The sequence below is a fragment of the Typha latifolia genome, chromosome 5, assembly GCF_019914945.1.
Source record: "Typha latifolia isolate L0001 chromosome 5, TyphaL0001v2, whole genome shotgun sequence".
NCBI classification, from domain to species: Eukaryota; Viridiplantae; Streptophyta; class Magnoliopsida; order Poales; family Typhaceae; genus Typha; species Typha latifolia.
The window spans coordinates 1,169,526-1,190,004 of NC_133090.1; the positions used below are offsets into that span (position 1 = coordinate 1,169,526).

Sequence of the window (20,479 nt, forward strand, 5' to 3'; positions counted from 1 at the left end):
AAACTTCAAGTACTATTCTTAATTATTATGAATTAAGTCCTTAAGAATTATTAAAAGAGAAGTGATCTTCTAACTATAATGACAGAGTAGAATAGTGATGGATAACCAATGAAACAAAAAAAAATAAAACAAATTTGAATATATTTATCCCAGCTTTTAGTTAGGATAAAATTTTCAAATATCCCAATAAGTTATTTCAAGATGGAAATGACTATTTCACCCTCTCCAATATTATTTTTAGAATATGAAAATATTTTGATACGGTATTTATTTGTGATAGTATCTATATTGTGTAAATATAGTGAATTAAAATTAAATTAACTTTTAGCCAGAAGTTCTAAAAACAATTATGATATGATAATATAATAGTTGTAAATTAAAATTGCAAAATTAGGGCAAAATTTTACTTTATCTCCGGAATAAGTCCTCGTTTTATTCCAATTCTATTTTTTTTATCCCGCCTGCAGCATATTTGAGCATCCGGCCCTGCACAAAATCCTTCGCCTTCCAATATCCGCACTCCATCATTGCTGTCTGCACGAAATTACTACATCCAGCCTTGTACAAGATCCCTTACCTGCTATATAGAGATGCTTCGGTAGCGCAGCCCTAGCTGAAGGGTTTGGGAGATAGAGAAGGGTCGATCTCGGCTCGGATGCGGTGAAGACGAAGGTGGTGGTTGAGGCGATAGCCAATGTGATTCTTTTGATTGGCTCTCGTAAGTTAACTGACTTCTAATTGGATCCCCATTTATAGCCTGATTCACTTTTAAAGATGTCACCTTGCGATGTTAATCTCGTTATGATTGTGACAAGAGTAGTTGTGCTTTCTATTATGTTGCTTTAGTGGTGTTCTAGTACGTCGTTGAAATGTGCAATTTGCCCACAGCTTGCCATGTGAGACTCTACAACTTTATATACGGAGTTTGTTTGATGAAATGCCTAGGTGACGCAACGCAACTTTCCACGAAATATTATTCACATATAGTGTATTACGCCATTCTCTGGTATGGAGATGGTTAACTAGCAATGCGAATCGTGACTTGATCTGTCAATGTGGAAAGTGCAGTATTCATTGAATTTTAGGTTCAGGAATGGTGGTTGCACACTGAAATGGGTGAGTTGCCCACCACCTCCAGTTAAACTAACTCTGGAATTCCACGTATAGTCATGCAATTTATCAAAAACCATGAAGTTTAATGGGTACATTTCAGCTTGAGTAGTAATAACTGTTTGCAATGAGCATGTATTGATTGTAGTCTAATTTCTTTAGCATCCAATTTTGTTATGTGTAGCTAAGTATTAGATGTACTCAATGTTAGAAATATTAATTTCTATGGTGTTTTTTTAAACTAAATAAATAAATTTGTGAATGGATGTTTAGATAAAGCATCTTTTCATGATTATAACTACTCTAACTAATTGTTAGTTATATAGCCGGCATATTTTGGTCTTTGACTTCTCTAACTATTTTTTAGTTATGTAACTATCTAAGCACCTTGGTGTCTTTTCATTTTCTATAAATTGAAAATGATGCTATTGTTTGTTGACATACTAAAACCTTCATGTTTGTTGTTACAATTCATTATTTTTCAGATCAAAGTTAAATTTTGCCAATTGCAACTTAATTCATAATGGCCTTATATCTCGAGAATATATTGCATTTATTATGTTTGATCGCAATTAGTGGGCGACAAATTTGTTTAAGAGATAGACTCACCTTTGCTTGATCGTTGCAAGAACCTAACCATTTGATTTTATTTATCTCCACTATTTTCTATTTAGTTCCCAACACTCAAAGTCTTTCTTTTTATAGAAAATAAAGATTACTCACACATATAAGTTCAATAGATAATAAGGTCACATTTGAATGAACCATACACCAATGGTTGACATTTCTATATTACACCAGGCAACTCGGGTGACAAACCTCATCAGTGCCAATCTGCCATTAAGGCTACTCTTGTGACCAACTCTAACTGCAGGTACTCAATTATTGTCTTAGAAGATAGATAGAAGGTATATTAGAATATGGAGTTACTATAGGATGTTTAGAGTAGTGGTGGAATCACAGTCAAGTAAGAATAATAATAACTGTTTCGATTTGTCTAAAAAGCAAACTAAGATTCTCAAGGAGTTTGTCTTAAGTAGAATCCAACTAAGAGTTGAAGTTTTGCTTTTTTGTTATGGATGTTGAAGCTTGCGTCTATGTATGGACACTAAAAGCTGATGTGGAACTTTGAGAGAGATCTTTTCAAATAAAAGATTGTCCCATTTTGTTGCTTTCATCACCTCTACCAAGATCACCTTGATTCTCTATTTCAATTCTGGTTCTTTATTTTTGTTTCATACTAACGAGTTGAAACATCTGAATAGTGGTTCAAAGCTGAATGGCTGATTTCCTGAAGAATTCTCTAACCTCTTTGCTGTGTTAGTACTAGAGCTATCGTAGATCCAGAGCCTCCTTATTTACTGGAATCATGGTAACACAGTAATTTTTGTCCATTGCAATTTTCTGAACGAGGTCCTGACTCCTGAGTTAGTCCAATATTGGTGTGTTGGCTTGGTTAAACTCTAGTAACTATGTCCAAATTTATGGGATGCTGCATATTTTGCACACAACATCTGGTAAATAGGTTCACATTAACTTACCTATAGGGGTTAACGGTCCTATAAGAACTGGACTTATTTTGGGAGTCATACATTTTTCATAGAGGCATAATTGTTATAGACTTATAGTTACTTCCTCCCTCACTATCCCGGCTTCATCCATGATCTAAAGTAGCATCCAATTGGCACTCAAGTGAAGAAGTATGATGCATATTTTTCTCACTACTATTTCATTCAGAATATAAATAATGTAACAATTTTCTCTTTCCATCTAATATAATCTGCAAGAAGTGGATATTTGTGATAATCATGTCGCATTCAATTCTTTGTTTCTGAGCATGGATCAGAGAAGCATTACTTTCTTAAATATGGAATAATGCTATCCCTACTGAGAGGCTGTGGAGCTAGTAATTATCACTTAATATATCAATGTAGTAGTAAAGATTTTGTAGCACCAGACCATATGAAGATTGCACAAATTCACAGTTGGAGCTATTGATAAAGGTTCCACTGCAAATCAGTAAATGCTTATAATATTTCACCTATTCGTCATGCGTTCGAATTTTCTATCTCATCGTATCTATAATTTGATGTATGTTATTCAAAATATGTTGAATCCTCATGTAATTTATCGTACTATATTCTATCTTTATGTGTAGAAACATGTTCTGATGATCTACATCGCCAAATAATGTATGCATCGGTGTTCGGTTTTACAGAGAATTCTTAGCTGCATAGTGCACGATGCTGTTTCCAAACCATTCCATGGCCCAGGAAAGATCACCTCAGATTTTGCTAAAAGAGTAGGCAGCACAAAGATGTCTTTGGATGAGTGACACACCTATCAACTTTCTAGAGTCTATCTATTCCTCACTAATAATTACTCCTCTACCTTTTTCCTTCTTTTTTGTGGGTGTTTATGTGTGTGGATTCAACCTTGTATGAGGTACTCTAGATTATATATATTTAACTAAATTCATGTAATGCTTTGTCTAAATTGACAAGCAAACGATCAATGTAATCAAATTGTTATACGAAGTGAAACAGGATAGCATATTTCCAGGCCACTTTGATAGTTTGAATAAGCTTATTTTGAGACATATATGGATTGAGAATTTGTTGGCTGATTGCAGAGAGTTGTATGTTATGATTGTATCTTCTTCACAGGAGTGCATGTAAATCTACATGCACTTAATACAAGCAGCAACTTGCTCTTCATTTAAACATATGTTAGTTTCCACAAAACAGATGATAGTATTTGAATTATTAGTTACAAGCAAGGAGAGATGTAAAAGGAACAGTGATTATTATGCTAAATTCCGATCTCTCCATGATATTTTTACCATCTTATATATATAGAATAGATTCAAAACCTAGATTTAGTACTAAAAAGTTGGTAAAATAACAAGTTCAAAATTGAATTTGAATAAAGGAGCAATCTTTATATTGCATGCCTCCTCCCCACCCCGACACAAACTCTCATGCATGCAAAAGGTTAGTTTTCCTTCAAGCTAATATGAACTCAAAACTCTCAAAGGCACTAATTTTCACACAATAATCGAGAAAAATCTCTTCTCAGTTTCCAATGCAGTTATAAACCTCATCATCATCAATCATATTATACATTTTCCCAAGATTAAAAGTTCATCAGATATGAAACCCTTTAATAATATACACCAAAATTAAATATAATTAGATATACTCTTAACTCTATCTTTATTTACATATATCTATCTATCTATCTATCTCTATTCTCTATCCACCTTTCTTCTTCGTCTTTTGCTGCCTCTTCTCGGGAAACCCTTTCTTAGCTACAATCGGAGCCGTCGATGCGTAGACGTCGTTGATCAGACGGTAGCGCTTGTTCCTCCGCCGCAATCCTCCCACCTCGTCCTCGTCCTCGTCATCCTCCGCCGCCTCCGACGGCAGCGGAGGAGCGAAGTTACCCCTCGTGCTGACGGATCTCGGCGAGGAGGACGAAACCGACGCCGACGCGTCCGGCGACTCGCCGGTGCTCTCGCTGAGCTGGACGAGCTGCTCCGCCGCGTCGAGCTCGGTGGTGGTGAAGGCGTCGGCGGGCGGCGGCGGAGGAGGAGGAGGAGGGAGGGAGGAGGAAGACGAAGAGGGGATTCGCGTTTCCATTCTTTTCGCGGTTTTAGAGAGTTGGTAGTTTTCGTGGTTTTCTTCTTCTATTTTTAGCTTTTTTTCTTTATTTATTTAAGAAGCCGACTTAGAACTTGGACGGGCTTTCCGTTGTGGTGTCTCGCGAGTAATTTTTTAAAGTGGCGCGGCGCATAAGTTGAGTTGGGTTGGGTCATAGTAACAGTGGGCAATACTGAGGGTGGACTTTATCAAAGTCAACTCAGTATATATATATATATTTTTTTTTTTTTTTTCGAGCTTTTTGAGCACCCTTTTTATAATTTCAATATAATTTTGTTTTAAACTTTTGAAGCATCTATGATGTCAACTAATTTTCAGAATTTTCTATATGTTATTTAAACGGGCCTGGCCTGGCCTGGCCCATTCTATCTCATTCAGAGCCCAGCCCATGTAGTTAGTACTGAACCTTAACTCTCTCTATCTATCCTTTTTGCATACAAGAGTAGAAGTGCATTTGATTTGAAGGAGTTTGAAATCTTCAAAGGATTTCTAATGTAATTTTCCATGTCATCCTATTTGTTGGGGGTGGGGTATATGAAACACTGTGAACCCACAAGAAGAAAGCCAATGTACTTGGTACTTGTTAATAGAATCTCATGTATGAGTAGCATATAGATATAGTGATTCCAGACTGTGGATCCACAAATGGAGCAGCAGCAGAATGGCTTGATTATCCTACTCTTTTTTCTCTTCTAATCATCTACACACCGCTATAGTTCCACGTCTTGTGATCGTCTCTACAGAAAACGAAAGGAAGAAGAAGAAGAAGAAGAAGAAGAATAATAATTCTTAATATATTATATGAGAGTGATTCAAAACTTGGGAATTGGCAGGGAGTTTCTTATGCACTTTCCATCTACCAATCCATTAAAGCACCTCAGATCTCAGATGTAGATCAGTCACATCCAAGACCAAAGGAAAGGGTACTCTTTTCTCTCTCTCGTCCACCACAAGAAACAGTTCAAAAAGCCCCATCATTCTTGGGGAATCCCATTTACTTGCTACTACAAATAGTATTGAGGAAATTAGCAGTTAGACCCAATGGGTAAGCCCCCACATGAATGGCCTGCGTCTCTTAGTGTACATCTTGTACCAAGATCCCTTTTTTTTTTCATAGGTCAAAAGCATCAACCCACAGTGAGCAGCAACAATTAGCATCCTTTCTCCTCTTTTTTCTCAATCTACCATCTGGGCATCTGATAACACCAACAAAAGCAGTATAGAAGAATAGCTGCCGTAATCTTCTCCACTTTCTCATCTCCTCCTCCTCTTCTTCTTCTTCTTCTTCTTCTTCTTCTTCTTCTTCTTCTCCTCCTTCTTTTATTTCTCTCCTTTAAGTTTTAAGGAGTTAATTAAGAGGAGGTAGCATGGAAGAGGTGTGGAAGGATATAACTCTCTCACTCCATGACCACCCAACCTTAACCTTAACACCTCTCCTTGCCCATCCCCTACCTAAAAACCCACACCAATTCACGGCTCTCAACCTCTTCCACCACCACCCGACCTATGCCAAGGATAAGATTAACAATGGCAACCCCTCTGCTCCTCCTCCTCCACCTCCTAATCACTTGGATCCCATTAGTCTCTGTGGCAGGAAGCGGGACGCGCAGGCGAAGAAGCCCGACACCGGCGGCGAACTCGAACGCCGAAAGAAGAGGATGATCAAGAACAGGGAGTCAGCTTCAAGATCAAGAGCAAGGAAGCAGGTGGTGCAGCTGCTGTTATTTATTAAACAAACAAGCAAAAAAAACAAACAAACAAAAAAAATCAACTTTTGAGCTTATGATCAATAATTCTTTGTTGTTTTTGTTGTTAATTGTAGGCTTACACAAATGATTTAGAGATCGAAGTTGCACGCTTGGCGGATGAGAACTCGAAACTTAGGCGCCAGTTTGATGAGGTATATATATATAGATATATATATGTGAGATTGAAGTATATATAAAGTCATTAATTAGTAAATTTGTGAGGTTGTGACTGTTTGTAGTTGAGGTTGGCAATGGGTGCGCAAGTCCCTGTCAAGCGAGTGTTGCTGAGAACCTCATCAGCTCCAGTTTGAGGAAAAAATAAAGAGAAAAAGGAAATGTAAGAAGATACCAATTCAACTTTATTATAACTTAATTCGCCACCTCTCTCTCTCTCTCTCTCTCTATCTCTATTATAGATTGTATAGTAAATAATAATATATATATATGTGAATGTTTGCAATGCTATTTTGCTGTGGAGTTTGTAATTCTAACGCTCTTTTGAGCTTGTAAGACTCGTCATTAATTCATTTCAGGAATGCTTGGCTGATGTCTTCTTTTTTATGTTAAATTCTTCGACCACTCTTTCTCTTTGTCGAATATTATGAATTAGAAAATTATTTATTAAAAACACTCTGCCTTTTGCTTTTTATTCGTCGAGACATCTTTAATGTTGTCGGAGATATCCACTTAACGATAAGAAGAGATAAGGTCGGCCGAAGGCTTATCTTTTTCTCTTTGGGTTACCTATATCTACGATACCTACTATTCTCTAGGGTTTCTATAACAATCTCATATTAAAAATTTATTATAAAAAATATTAGTGCTGAGATCTATCATTGGCTTCGCAACTATGTAATAATTTAAAAGAAATATATATTAAATATAAATATAAATATAAATTAGAATCGTTAAATATGCACTAATGAAAGCTAGCAGACAAATCTATCCATATCAAACGAATCAGATGCGATTTTGTAGATGCATGCATACCATGTCGCTTTTGTTCTTTATACGGTATATGAACGCATCCTAAAATTAGCTTCCATTCTCGCATGATATGCCCATTAAGTTATATATATATTATATATTATATTTGGCCTCTTATGGCCCCTCCAATGGGCCACACATAGATGCATGACTATGTCATGCATGCGTATTATGGCATCTATAATTGTACACCTCTCTCTCTCTCTCTCTCTATTTATATAGATATATTAGAGAGAGAGAGAGAAAAAAAATTATTAAAAAATGCCTTACATTGTCCTTATTATCGTTCAATTTTCAAATTGTATTTTTAATGCCTTAAAAATATTAACATGTTAAAATTTAAATAAATATAAAAGGATAGTCATATTTTTTTTAGGTCAAATGATAGCTATTTGTAAAAATTAACTTATAATGTTAATAAGGCATTAAAATTAAAACGTATGTGTTCTTTTTCAACATTTATAAGTGAAAAAAGAGACTGGCTTTCTATAAAAAAAAAATTTATTTATTTTTTTCATATATAAATATATATATATATATATATATATATATATATATAGCCTTCAATTATCCTTTATTTATTTGTATGCTTGCATGTAAATTCCTCTAAATACATATTTAATCAAAATATTCTTAATTTTATTTAGACTTAATTTGAAAGAAAGAAAAAAAAACTAAGTAAATAGTTTAATATATGGTACTAGGGTTAGGCTAGTCTTGGGATCTCGTAGTAGGTCTTCAATTTGTTTTTGACCAACTTCGATATTGGTGAAGATGTTGCCAGATTTTGATAGTACGGACTTAATGTATGCCACCGTTTGATTTGTACCTCCTTAATATTCCTTTTTCTTTTCTTTCTTTTTCTTTTCTTGGAGGGAAAGCTTCGTACGACTCATATCATTATAATTCATCAAAATAGTATCATCAAGGCCATGGCCCCCCTCCCCCCTCCCCCCTCCTCCCCCTTCCCCCAAAAAATAAACACAAAGCTCAAACTTTTGGCAGAAAACAGATCGTATAATAGTGAAAGCATAGTATCAGTACAAGTACTCAAGCATAACTAAGAGCCAGAGAAGGTAGGGTGACGGCCAGAGGAAATTTGACGGATCCAAAAATCTTCAACAAAGTCAGCCCTAAGAGAACACGAATGGGAATTATTTGAAGTCGTGTGACTCTATCGAGATTTCGATGCATATTGTTGTGTAGCACCACCACTGAGTCCTACATAAGTGGAGATGCCGCCTCCAATTGGAACACCGACTGAGGTGGAAAAAGATGACGCCCTTCCTTCCTTGGAGACCAGTTCCGTAGAAGAGGAGAGGGTATAAAAATTCTATCTACACCTTCATCGAGCAAATCTGCACCAAAGCTAAAACATAGCTCTTCATGGCTGTGCGAAGGAATACAGTGAAGAAGGGGAGGGGGAGCTTGAGCTCCTAAACTCCCACTCTCATTGTTGGTGCTAGTGAGAGACGAGACGAGACGAGAGGGGAACAAGGTTAGAGAGAGAGCTTAACCTCTTCGCACCTCGTCAAACATCGCCAAAGTTATCCCGTCTAGCAGCTAAGTGGAGAAAACTAAAATAGATAAGAGGAGAGAAGAGCAACGCTAGAGATGGGAGAGGGTGCATACGTAGGGAAAACCTACGGGTGCTATGCTAGAGTTAGGGATGTGTCAACTCTTTGATCTCCCTAAATTATTCATATAAAATATGTACAAGTTCTCATCTTATTGGTAAATTAACAGGGAAAGTAAAGTCATCAATGTTGATGTATCTTAGCATGGCAAATATTGATTTTATAATAGTTAAAAAAAAAAGACACAGTAGAATTTTCAAAGTGGCATGAATTACAATCAAACTAACACCCACTATATTCTCATCTATTACACATCCACAACTTTTTCAAGCAGTACTAAATAGGCAATGAACATGAGAGACATGGGAGATATATCAATTAGGTGAAGCATATGGACCCATCAAGTTACATATCCCATGCTTTATGGAACCTTTTAATGCACAATCTCCTGTCCCATGAGTAACTTCCACTTTATCCTTTCTAGCCATATAGGTCATCAATCATAGATAATATAAGGTCTTCTTTTGATGATTCCATTTCATGTCCTAGACCTTCAAAGTGTTACAATGTCCTCCTCATACAAATCCATAGTACACATTAAAACTTTGTCACTTATATATATATATATATATATATATATATATTATAATTTTTATTACTAGCCTAACTTTATGAAGGATGTGGGTGGCTCTGCACTTGAAGGGGCGTGTTAAAAATATTTATATATTATTGGTTGGTAATTTAATAACATAGATTTTTAGTCAAATTGATTAACTGTGTTAGATATCTACAAATTTCTTAATTTATAACTCCCATTAAGAAGCTTAATTGTAGCTTAGCTTGGCAATATATGATAAATATAAGGCTTAAAAGGGAAGGGAAAAGCTAATTGTGCTAAATGGCAAGCATGAACTTAGATTTAGCTTATATGAACATAATTCTTTGTTTAGGTGCAAAAGTCTCATTTGCCAAAATATAGGCCTAAGCATTGGTAGTCTAGTTTGGTATTTCCTATATTATTCTCTTTTTTTCCTTTGCATGTGTTAATTATTGTTTTTAATTTTTGTATAGCTTTATACTTTTGTTGTATATTAAGTAGCCCTTTTATTTGAGGGTTAACTTATTATTATTATTATTATTATTATTATTATTCTAGTGATACAATCCATTATTCTATAATAATAGACAAATATTTTAATAGGCCTATTCTATAATAAAATTATATTTATCAAAATTATATTTTATATCACACACTAACTCAATTATCGATTTACTATTGATATTTATCCTACTAATCTACTTTATATCAAATCAAAAATATTTTTTTTATCTTTTTATTCACTTTATATCTATCAAAAATAATCATTACACTTTTATTTTAAACACTAATAAATATAGGAATAATTATTTCTTGTATAAAAAATTATTTTGAGAATAATAAATAAGAATACCTATTTTCGAATTATCAATATTCATATTAATGAATAGAGAGGGAAAAAAAGAAATAATAATAATTACATTTCTCCCTTGTTATCTGCTGAGGAGAAAAGGTGGAGAGAAAATGTTTAGGATAATAATATCCATTTCTACAAAAAAAAATTGTTTTATTTATTTTTTATAACATATTTATCCTTTAACTATTGAAAAAATGATAAATGAGTGTCACATCATTAATTTTAGTTTATATAATGATCATTTTACTAAATAAAAATTCAGAAATATATATATATATATTTTTAACTCCGTTAGAGTTAGAAGGTAAGATAATTTATGAGGTTAATATATACGAGAAAAAAACATACAGAAATAGGCAATAATTTTAGTATAATTTTCTCAAAATTGTAATATATATCCGGGCCCCATATCTTAAGCCCAATTGAGGCCCATCTTTGAAGCCCACGTTTACCATGCGTTCCATTAGAACGCGAAACATATAAAAACCAGTTAAATACCCATCAAAACCGTTCATTATCATACCATACTTATCAGATCGACGGCATCCAATTACGTGAGCACGTTAATGTAAAGTAATCCTGGACCGGGAAGTTACGTAATAGTTGAAAACAACTACCGCACTACGAAGGCAGCCTTTCTTCTTCCCGAAGCCCGAAGGAGACGAGAGAGCACGAAAGCTATCAAACAACTCCATCTCCTTCCTCTCGGATTCAACCAAATTCTAACCTTAATTTTATCTCGCACATCTTTCTTCTATCCTCGATCGCGACCGAGGTCTCGATCACGATCTCGAATTCGATCTCTTCTCGATCGGAGATGCAGCAAGGAAGCGATTACAACTCGCCGCGGCCCTACTACCCCCCTTACTACGCTCCCTCCTTTCCGAACCCTAATCCTACTAGCCCTAATACCGGCGAATTCCCCGCTTCCAATCCGGTGCAGTCGAGTTATGCCTCCGCCCCATCTTACTCCCCGTATTCCTATCCGGCTTATTCCCAGAATAACGAGGTAACCCCTTCTGCTCCTTCCTATTCCCAGCCCCAATTCCCTTCCTATGAATCGTATCAGTCTTCGCCCAATCCCAGTTCGGCTTTTGCTTCTCCGTATGACGGCGCCGCCGGTAGATTTGATCAAGCTGATGGGTATTGTAACGACAATTCGAGGTATGTGCCTGCTGTGACAGGTGAATACGGTAAAAGCTCGGGATTTGAGCAGGATTTCTATGGGAAGAAGCCGGAGATTGGGTATCGATACGATCAAGGCGGCGTGCTGGATGATGGGCTTAGCGAGGGTGTATATGCATATGATGGGGGAAAGAATGAGCCATATGGAGCGAGGGGAACGGCGCCTTCCGGCTCTTCGGCTCTGTTTGATGATTATGGAAGGCCAATTAGCTTGCCTTCGGGTGGGATTGGGAAGGAGCAGGGTAGTGGCAATGCAATGAAGATCGTTAGGGCCGTGCCGAAGGTGGATGCCCAGCAAGATGCGAAGAATGGGGTGCAAAAGTTCCGGGTCAAGCTGTTGGCAGAAGGGTCCGGGCAGAGCACCATGGATGTCCTTTGCCAGGTTTGGATTGAGAAGAAATTGGAATTGAAATTTTCTTTGTTGATTATTAATTATTAATATTTTTGCAAATTGGAAATAAGTCGAAAATAGAGCAAAGTTTTTTTCTTATTTCTTGATATCATGTCAAATTGTCATTTTCAAGTTTAAGCTAATATTTCCAACAAATTTTGTCTTCCCTTTTTTGGTTGTAACATCCATTGCATAGAAGTAGTTGAGATTTTATTCTAAAAGCCGTTCATTCCTTTAACTCATGGCCCTCTTGCTTTGCTTTTAATAACATATGTAGCTCAGTTTGTCTATGATCTGTTTTGTGCTTTAGTGATTTAAGTCTATTCTCTCATAGGTTGGTTTGGATGGAATCCGGATGCTTGATCCCACCAGCAACAGGACATTGAGGATTTATTCCCTTGATACCATGACAAAATGGGAAGTAAGTTAGCTGAATTGGTCATTATAATACTAAGTGTATGACTGTATGTTAACTTCAATTCGAAGCAGATTACATCATTGCTTCTATTGACTTCTTTACCTAGGTATTGGATTCGTCTATCTTTGCTTTTTGGTCTAAGAGCTCTGTTGACATTGAACCAAGACGAATAAGGTTGAAGTCAAACAGTTATACTACCAGCGCCATTCTTGACACGGTGACAGCCGCAACAGTGCAGGTTTGGCATGCTATCTACCTTGCTGGTTTGGTGGTCTTTTATTTGTAATATTGAGTATTGAGAAAGAGACTACCATTATTCATTATGTGATTTTGTGTCGCAAATCCCAAATCTATTGTCAATGAATTTACTTGTTTTCCAATTGTAGATTGTACTGATGGAAAGTGCATCATTCTACGCGAGAAACCATTACTTTTTTTTGTAATTTTTCTCCATAATTTGAAATTTTTCGGAGTGGCTGAATTGATCTTCACTCAGATTCTGCTCTTTTCATTGAGCTTCCATCACTAATATTGTAATAAACCAGCTAAATTTACCTGTAACTAATTGTCTGGAGAAATTTTCAGTATGATATGAAAATGGCAAATATTGCTATAAGAGTTCACCATGATAAGTTGTTCAGCATTATTTGTTTGAGCACTGTTTCAACTGAGTGAACATGAAAGACTGGACTTAATCTTGATAGGCGAATTGATAGCTCTTGTAAATTGTACCATGTACTAATTCGTTCAGGGTATAATCCATTACCTTTAGTTTCTGATTTTATAGGCTGGTTGTTCGAGTATTTGATATAACTCATATAAGAGCTCTTATTAATATTTATTAAGTTTTAACTAGATAACTAGGAATAATGGAAACCCAAAGAGCTGGCCATCAGATGATCCATACCTTAAATATTTCTTCTTTGACAATTTCTTGTTGAATTTTTATCTTCAAACCGTGGGGCAAAATACATGGTGGAACATTGCTGTTATGCAGGAATCTTTCCTGCTTGATGTTCTGTCGTGCTATTATGACTTGAACTTAGTTATTCTTCTTCTTATACTTATATTTGTTTCATCTCTTCTCTTCTACAAATCTGCTGTGGTAATATTTTCCTTCATGCCTTTCAGTGTTCTGCATACTTTTGTCAATTATGCTGTGTTTATAGATTATACCAGGAATTTCTCATTCTTGGGTTATTCTAATAATAGTTCAAGGAGATGGGTGGAAATAGCCTTATTAGAGGCAAAGGACTTGCTGATGCTGCCAAGCCGTCTGAACAGCCAACGGAAAAGAAGAAAGGTCTTGTTGATTGGGTGAACTTAATAAAACCTGGCGAGGAGGAGAAAGACCACTGGGTAAGGTTGTGTGTGTTAATTTTTTTTTTCTTCCACTGTCTGTCTAACACCATCATATTACAGTCATCTCTTTCTCAATCTTTTTTCTTTTGTAAATAATGATCTGCTAGAAGGATGTGTTTTTAGATTATTCTTGATTCACAATCCTATAGGCTAATGTAACTTTTGTTGGTCCTTTGTTGGTACTTCTCTCTGGAGGCCTTAGTTTAATTATTACTGTTGTGTTCCTTTGTCTGTTCAGGTGCCAGATGAAGCAGTCAGTAAATGCCCATCATGTGGGACAGATTTTGGAGCATTTGTCCGAAGGGTGCGCGTTTGTATACCTTATATTTCATCCTCCACAGTTATGATTTAAGTCTCATATTCTTCACTAACATGGTAACTTGCTTTTCAGCATCATTGTAGGAATTGTGGTGATATTTTTTGCGACAAGTGCACCCAGGGTAGAATTGCTCTCACCGCCGATGAGAATGCTCAACCAGTCCGAGTCTGTGATAGATGCATGGTATTCCTTTTTCATCAAATTCTATTGTAGTTCAATTGGTTCAGGTTAAGATTGTATAGCTTCTGTTGGTATTCGAATTATATGGCTCTGGCATATTCTTAAGGAAAATTTTGGATGAAACCTTTCCAAATATGTATCAGGTGTCTTTCTTAGTAGTTTTTTCTCCTTAATGGAGGAGGCTTTATATGTTTGTTTGCATTGCTATGTTTGTCATGTGTTGTTCCAGTATCTTTTCTGTGCTTGGTTGTGGTCGTAGGCGTCTTCATTATTAAGATAGTTTATATATTTATTCTTCATTTACTGCTCCACTATTATCTTCTTAGCTGTGTAATAATAATTGTCCCCTTGGGCTAGAATCTTTGAGAGTTAAGACCTAAGAATGCAACTATATGCAGTTTACTTATTTCTGCTGATTTATCCACTGTTAGTTTATTATTGGTATCTTCTTTTATGTTGCCATTTGTCTCCATTTTCTGAATAACTTGACAGAGGTTTTCATTTTGTCCAGTCAACGTGGTAAATTTCTATTTGCATGCAAAAGTGTGTCAATATTTGCATGGTTTAGAACAAAGAGAAAATGGAGATAACAGCCCTAAGCATCTGGTCTTTACTAACTAGGTAGTAGCATCAAGAACTATCACAGTAGCAAATATATCTCTAGACAAAATATGTTCTCTATTGCTCACTCAGGTCCGAGGATTTCTCATTATTTATTCCACAGGCTGAAGTTTCTCAAAGGCTGAGTTATGCAAGGGAATCTGCCAATAAACCTGTTGGACTGCACAGTCATGAGGATCTTGCTAGAAAGCTTCAGGTGTGCTCTTTATGTTAAATGTGGTATATATAATTGGTGCAACTTTACTGCTTTGCAGAATTTATACTTGGTCCATCTGATTTATGGAAGAAATATACAAAAGACTCATCAATGGGTTAGTTAAGTAGCAGCCTCCATTACCATCACATTGTGGATTTTTGGTTGGGAAATTTTTTTAGTATACTAACTATATTTATTTGGAAGAGAATGTATGAAAATATTAGGGTTAATCTTTCTCCCAATCGCCTTCACTTTCCTAAATTTTGTCACCCTCCTAACTAGAAAGAGTGTTTTCCGAATTCCTAATTCCTTCAAGTTCTAGTCTTGTAATTGACTCCACCCTCTTCCTGCTTTCACTTTCTTGAAAGCAAAATTCATCTTTTCAGTAATACCAAATGCATATGGTATCCAGAAGTCCCACTTTTGGCAAAGAAGCATTCCCTTTGAGAGGCTGTGCTTTTCAGTATGATAAATGGACACCTCATCCTCAGTTGGGCACTTCCCTAAACTGAAGGAAGATGACTAGAGTGCAACGTAAAATTTTCAAGTGTCTCAATGGGTTAACTTACAGGTGGTTGCTGCCTGGGTTCGACCCTTTTTAGATTTAAGGTGCTATCAACCTGTTGGACTAAACAAAAATTGTCAGTGCCAGTCATTTTAATTATTAGGCCTAGTATCGTTAATGGTAACGTGGTCTTAGTACAAGTGTTTGCCTGCAGGTCACTCCTGCACTTGTCATTAAACTTTTTAAGCCTGGTTGGTGGATTGGTCGATCCATATTATCTCTTGAAAATTAGTCTATGACAGCCAAAGAGATCCAAAAATCTGCTTTAGAAAAAGGATTTGAGATGGTGGGAGGGTTTCCCCATTTCTAATCACGGAAATAAATCTAGACTGAAGTTGTAGGATTAACTGTTCTTTTAATATCTTTTATTTTTTTAAACTTATTGGTGCTTTTGAACAGGAGGAAATGGAGAAAAATCTCAATCTATCTTCAGGTATTTTACTTGTATTTTTAATCCTGCTATCCTGATACATGCTCTATACATTGCCTGACATTTCTGTTGTGTGCTGCTTGACAGGATCAAAGTCGGATGGATCTGGGAGGCGAATGAGGGAAGTTGCATGCCCTACCTGCACAGTTCATCTTCAGGTTAAACTTGACATCTATCATATATAGAGACCTTTTCTACTTGTTTTCCTGGCAGCTTATGTGGGAATTCTGCTGCCCTGACTGCAGCAGCAGCAGGAATTTCCTGCAATCATCCAACATTTTGGAATTCCCAATTTAGCTGCCAAAAGTCAAAAACTTGGAATTCTTCCAACTGGTTTGGTAGGCGAAAAGGCCTATCAAGCGGTCCGACTTCAAGTAGTTCCTGCATTTGGCTGCAGATGATCTGCTTTATTTATGTGCCTGCATCTGTACTTATGTATGTCATGATGTTGTTCATTTGCAGGTCCAAGTTCCAGCATCTGGATCAGAAACAATAGAGTGTGGTGTATGCCAACATCCTTTCCTTGTTAGTGCGCATTGACGGCAAATTCATCAATACAGGATCATGGTTTGGCTATTTTAAATATGTATATTTTAAAAACAATTTAGTTGACTTTCAAATGTAACTCTGAGTTGGTCTTGTACACAAACAAACGGTTATGTTGTTTAAGTGATGTTGTGATGATAAGAAGCTGGAAATAAAATGAATCTGATGGGTTTTTTTCCCCAGTTTGCACTCACCAAATCTGTACTTTTTTTGTATTTTTTGAGGAAGAATTTTTCAAAGCTGACGTGGCTTTCCAAAAGTTCTCTCTGTTTTCCTTTCTTGGTGCTCTAACTCGCATTTGGCCCCTATCTGACATAATAGGGAAAATTTTATAGAACACTACTTCTTATAGTTCTGCATTCAAATATAGCGGGCAATTTTGTGAAATGATTAGATAATTGTCGCAGTTAATTTTCACTTATCCACATCTAACCAAAGGGCATCAAAATGTTCACTTGTTTGGAATCATTGTTCTCTTCCAATCCAGTGTTGCTTTTATGCTAAAATTAATAATTCATATGTGCTTGATAAAACAAAACATCCTCTTTTTCCCCTCCTTTTACCACATATCTCTCCTCTCATTTATTTCGATTCACTCGAGTTGTCTCATGCCAGCAACAAAGACAGGCTGTGCCAGACAATCACACAGCAACAAGGGTCAATGACTTGGTCTGGGCCTGTCTTGCTCTTGAGATTGAATGCAAAGACTCACAACCTGACGTTGCTCAGATTTTTAAGTGCTCTCCTCCTCAAATGGGAGGTTGAGGAAGAAGTTGTCGTCAGATAGGTAAGCAATAAAGACAAGGAGAAATGGGTTTCTTCTTATTTAATGCACAACTCCCCCATATGGATTGCCATTTGCTTGAGTTCATCGAAACTTGAACCAGATGTATTTACTTCTGTCTGGATTAATTGCTTCAATGGTTAGTGGATGTGAAAGGGAGCAAGGATTGAAAATTTAATCGAGATAAGGATAGTGTGAGCTTATGACTGCAGAGTATCTGGCGTATCCCCTTTTCCAACCCTATTTTTCAATGCCATTTAGGTAGACATGATACGTCTGCATGCATTTGCTTTGGTCTGTTGTTGCTCGTGATCGGACTCATTTTGCGACCCATTTCTTATAAGTGTTTGCCTATACGTCATATGTCTAATTTATATACTGGGAAGATCTCTATCAATAAATAAAAAAAAGTTATAAAACATTAACTTGGAACAGTTATGAGAACATGGTTGGTCCAGAATTGAGCTATTTTCTTCTCGATATAAGTATATATTTTTCACTACATGTCGCACTGCAAGCACCTAACTGCACCTTCCAATGGCAACTCCTTATCTCACCTTGCTGTTTCTCTCACTCATGGTGCCAACCATTCAATCACAAGCACTAGTCGGAAATGAGACTGCGGCCCGGGTGCCGGCGGTGATAGTGTTCGGCGACTCGATCGTCGATCCGGGCAATAACAATGCCATCCCAACACTTACAAAGTGCAACTTCCCTCCATATGGAAGGGACTTCAAAGGACAGAGAGCAACAGGAAGGTTCAGCAATGGAAAAATTCCTACAGACTTCATAGGTAAGACAAGAACATGCATTGACCCAGTTCAGAATTATTGCAGTCTTTGATCAGAAACTTTTCTTTTCCTCAATTTCCAAATTCTGAACTGGAACAAAAAGTGCAGTGTCTCAGTTAGGAGTCAAGGACTACTTGCCAGCTTATCTGGATCCACAGCTCAGTGAGCAAGACCTGCTTACTGGTGTAAGCTTTGCTTCAGGTGGAGCTGGATATGACAACATTACAGCTGAGTTAGTGGTATAATCTCCCATCTCTTGGCTTAATTAACATATTAGTTATATACTTGAAATTCTACATGCAATAATTGGTGTTTCATGTTTGGAGTTTTGGACTTTGATGTAGGATTCAAGTTAAGAATCCATAAAAAAACATCAGATAACAGTTTCTACTTCTCTTTCTTACCCTGCATTTTCTGCAAGAGAACAAACTAATATCATGCAGATTGGACATTGATTATGAGTTAATAACACACACCAAATCTAGGAGATTAGCTCCAAAGTTGGCCAATGAAGAAACTATGTAGATGTGAAAGTATCTGATTGATCATTTAGCTACTCTGATTACTAGCATATCCAACTTGAATTCTTGTTACGACTGGTCTAAAATGCAACTGATCACTTTCACCCCCTGAAGCATAAGTTTGCCACTAATGATGTCTTGATGCTTCCTCCTGACTGTTTCAGTCAGTTTTCACATTATGGGATCAGTTAGAGATGTTCAAAGACTACAAAAGGAAAATAGAGTTAATTGCAGGCAGCGAAAGAGCAGCGATTATAATCCGCGAAAGTCTTTACCTAATCTTTGCAGGGAGTAATGATCTAATGGTTACATACTTCACTACCCCTCTCAGAAAAAGCTATGATCTCCCTTCATATATCAACTTCATAGTTCAGTCTGCTTCTAGCTTTATCAAGGTACATATGAACTCACAAATGAATGATCATAATGGTCATCAAAATCATGAGCTAATATTCCTATGTGTTCTATTTATTGAACAGGATTTGTACAATCTAGGAGCTCGTCGGATCGCCATCGCAGGAGTTCCTCCCTTAGGCTGTGTTCCTGAGGAAAGAACACTAAATGGAGGAGTGAATAGAGAGTGTGTGGAAACATACAACCAAGCTTCAATTAATCTCAACAGTGAGCTAACCATGGAGCTAAAACGTCTCTCTGTTAATCTTCAAGGGAGCCACATCATCTACATGGATGCCTACAATTCACTGCTTGATCTTATGATGCATCCTTCCAACTATGGTACATAATTCTTAACTTATAATTATCAAAAAGTAACATATAATTGTCGAGGGATCTGAGAGGTATACAAGCAAATATATCAACTTTAAAATAGTATACACATAAAATAAGAAACTATGTAAATATGTATTTAGATAGACATCTAAGCTTAGATTCTCCATTTGAGGCCTAATAATTTGTTTTGTGTGCTTATATTTATATTAGGATTTGAGGAAGCAACAAGGGGATGCTGTGGAACAGGGAGAGTTGAAGCTACCATCTTGTGCAGTGAGCTCAGTCCATTCACTTGCATGAATGCATCTACATACTTATTCTGGGATAGCTTCCATCCAACAGAGAGAGCATATGAGATCATCGTAGCTCCCATGATTCAAACTTACCTCCCTCTCTTAATTAATCTAAACTAGCAAACATAGCAGAGCAAAAGAGCATTGAGATTTATTTGTAGACTCTTGGGTCTTTATCATAATATCCAATTTGCTTATTTTTTCCTCATTTGCAATCAGAGAAAGCTATCATAAGGAACTGTGATAACTCATCTTTATCATCTGAGAATTATAAAAAAGCCTCACTCTAAACAAGGAGAGGGTTTAAGATCCCAAATTTATCTTAGTTATAACTGACACTGTTAACAAAAAAAATATATTAAAGGATTATTATGCCCTTAGAACTCACATAACAAATATACTCACTACGATCGAAAGAGAAATAGAGATGTTAGTAGGGATTTAGGAGATAAAGGAGAGCAGTTAAAGTGTAATTATCTCTAATCCAGTGCACGAGCTTAAAAAGAAAAGAAAAGAAATAAAAAAAGAGGGTAAAATATTTTTAAGAATTATTACTGAAAAAACTCATTATGCTGTCTCGAACACGCCGACGTTAAAAGGTCAACCGGGG

The 20,479-nt window shown here is 36.4% G+C and overlaps 3 protein-coding genes and 1 long non-coding RNA gene across 4 annotated transcripts; all 4 read left to right on the forward strand.

The window, feature by feature from the left end:
* Positions 1-591: 591 nt before the first annotated feature.
* Positions 592-3,676, forward strand: LOC140789065 (uncharacterized). Its single transcript, XR_012109128.1, has 2 exons — positions 592-718; positions 3,329-3,676. It is a non-coding gene; the product is annotated as an uncharacterized lncRNA (long non-coding RNA).
* Positions 3,677-5,669: 1,993 nt separating this feature from the next.
* LOC140789069 (protein FD-like) lies at positions 5,670-7,067 on the forward strand. Its single transcript, XM_073138668.1, has 3 exons — positions 5,670-6,478; positions 6,595-6,672; positions 6,760-7,067. The coding sequence occupies exons 1-3, from the start codon at positions 6,140-6,142 to the stop codon at positions 6,829-6,831; spliced, it is 489 nt and encodes a 162-aa protein (XP_072994769.1). The 5' UTR covers positions 5,670-6,139; the 3' UTR covers positions 6,832-7,067.
* A 4,079-nt stretch (positions 7,068-11,146) lies between these two features.
* LOC140788132 (protein FREE1-like) lies at positions 11,147-16,949 on the forward strand. The gene is made up of 10 exons (XM_073137262.1): positions 11,147-12,105; positions 12,449-12,535; positions 12,639-12,770; positions 13,745-13,891; positions 14,133-14,198; positions 14,286-14,396; positions 15,118-15,210; positions 16,175-16,208; positions 16,293-16,363; positions 16,668-16,949. Exons 1-10 carry the CDS (start codon positions 11,356-11,358, stop codon positions 16,743-16,745), a joined length of 1,569 nt encoding a protein of 522 aa, XP_072993363.1. The 5' UTR covers positions 11,147-11,355; the 3' UTR covers positions 16,746-16,949.
* Positions 16,950-18,085: 1,136 nt separating this feature from the next.
* LOC140789513 (GDSL esterase/lipase At5g42170-like) lies at positions 18,086-20,093 on the forward strand. The gene is made up of 5 exons (XM_073139230.1): positions 18,086-18,328; positions 18,435-18,565; positions 19,012-19,242; positions 19,327-19,582; positions 19,787-20,093. Exons 1-5 carry the CDS (start codon positions 18,112-18,114, stop codon positions 19,987-19,989), a joined length of 1,038 nt encoding a protein of 345 aa, XP_072995331.1. The 5' UTR covers positions 18,086-18,111; the 3' UTR covers positions 19,990-20,093.
* The last annotated feature ends 386 nt before the right edge of the window (positions 20,094-20,479 follow it).

What these genes read in the sequence shown, in the direction of transcription:
- LOC140789069 (XM_073138668.1), top strand. Translation starts at nt 6,140, where the DNA reads ATGGAAGAGGTGTGGAAGGATATAACTCTCTCACTCCATGACCACCCA. An exon ending in GATCAAGAGCAAGGAAGCAG is followed by an intron (nt 6,479 to 6,594) that starts GTGGTGCAGCTG and finishes TGTTAATTGTAG; the next exon opens with GCTTACACAAATGATTTAGA. An exon ending in TTAGGCGCCAGTTTGATGAG is followed by an intron (nt 6,673 to 6,759) that starts GTATATATATAT and finishes GACTGTTTGTAG; the next exon opens with TTGAGGTTGGCAATGGGTGC.
- LOC140789513 (XM_073139230.1), top strand. Translation starts at nt 18,112, where the DNA reads ATGGTGCCAACCATTCAATCACAAGCACTAGTCGGAAATGAGACTGCG. An exon ending in AATTCCTACAGACTTCATAG is followed by an intron (nt 18,329 to 18,434) that starts GTAAGACAAGAA and finishes CAAAAAGTGCAG; the next exon opens with TGTCTCAGTTAGGAGTCAAG. An exon ending in CTGCTTCTAGCTTTATCAAG is followed by an intron (nt 19,243 to 19,326) that starts GTACATATGAAC and finishes TTTATTGAACAG; the next exon opens with GATTTGTACAATCTAGGAGC.
- LOC140788132 (XM_073137262.1), top strand. Translation starts at nt 11,356, where the DNA reads ATGCAGCAAGGAAGCGATTACAACTCGCCGCGGCCCTACTACCCCCCT. An exon ending in CCATGGATGTCCTTTGCCAG is followed by an intron (nt 12,106 to 12,448) that starts GTTTGGATTGAG and finishes ATTCTCTCATAG; the next exon opens with GTTGGTTTGGATGGAATCCG. An exon ending in TTGGAGCATTTGTCCGAAGG is followed by an intron (nt 14,199 to 14,285) that starts GTGCGCGTTTGT and finishes CTTGCTTTTCAG; the next exon opens with CATCATTGTAGGAATTGTGG.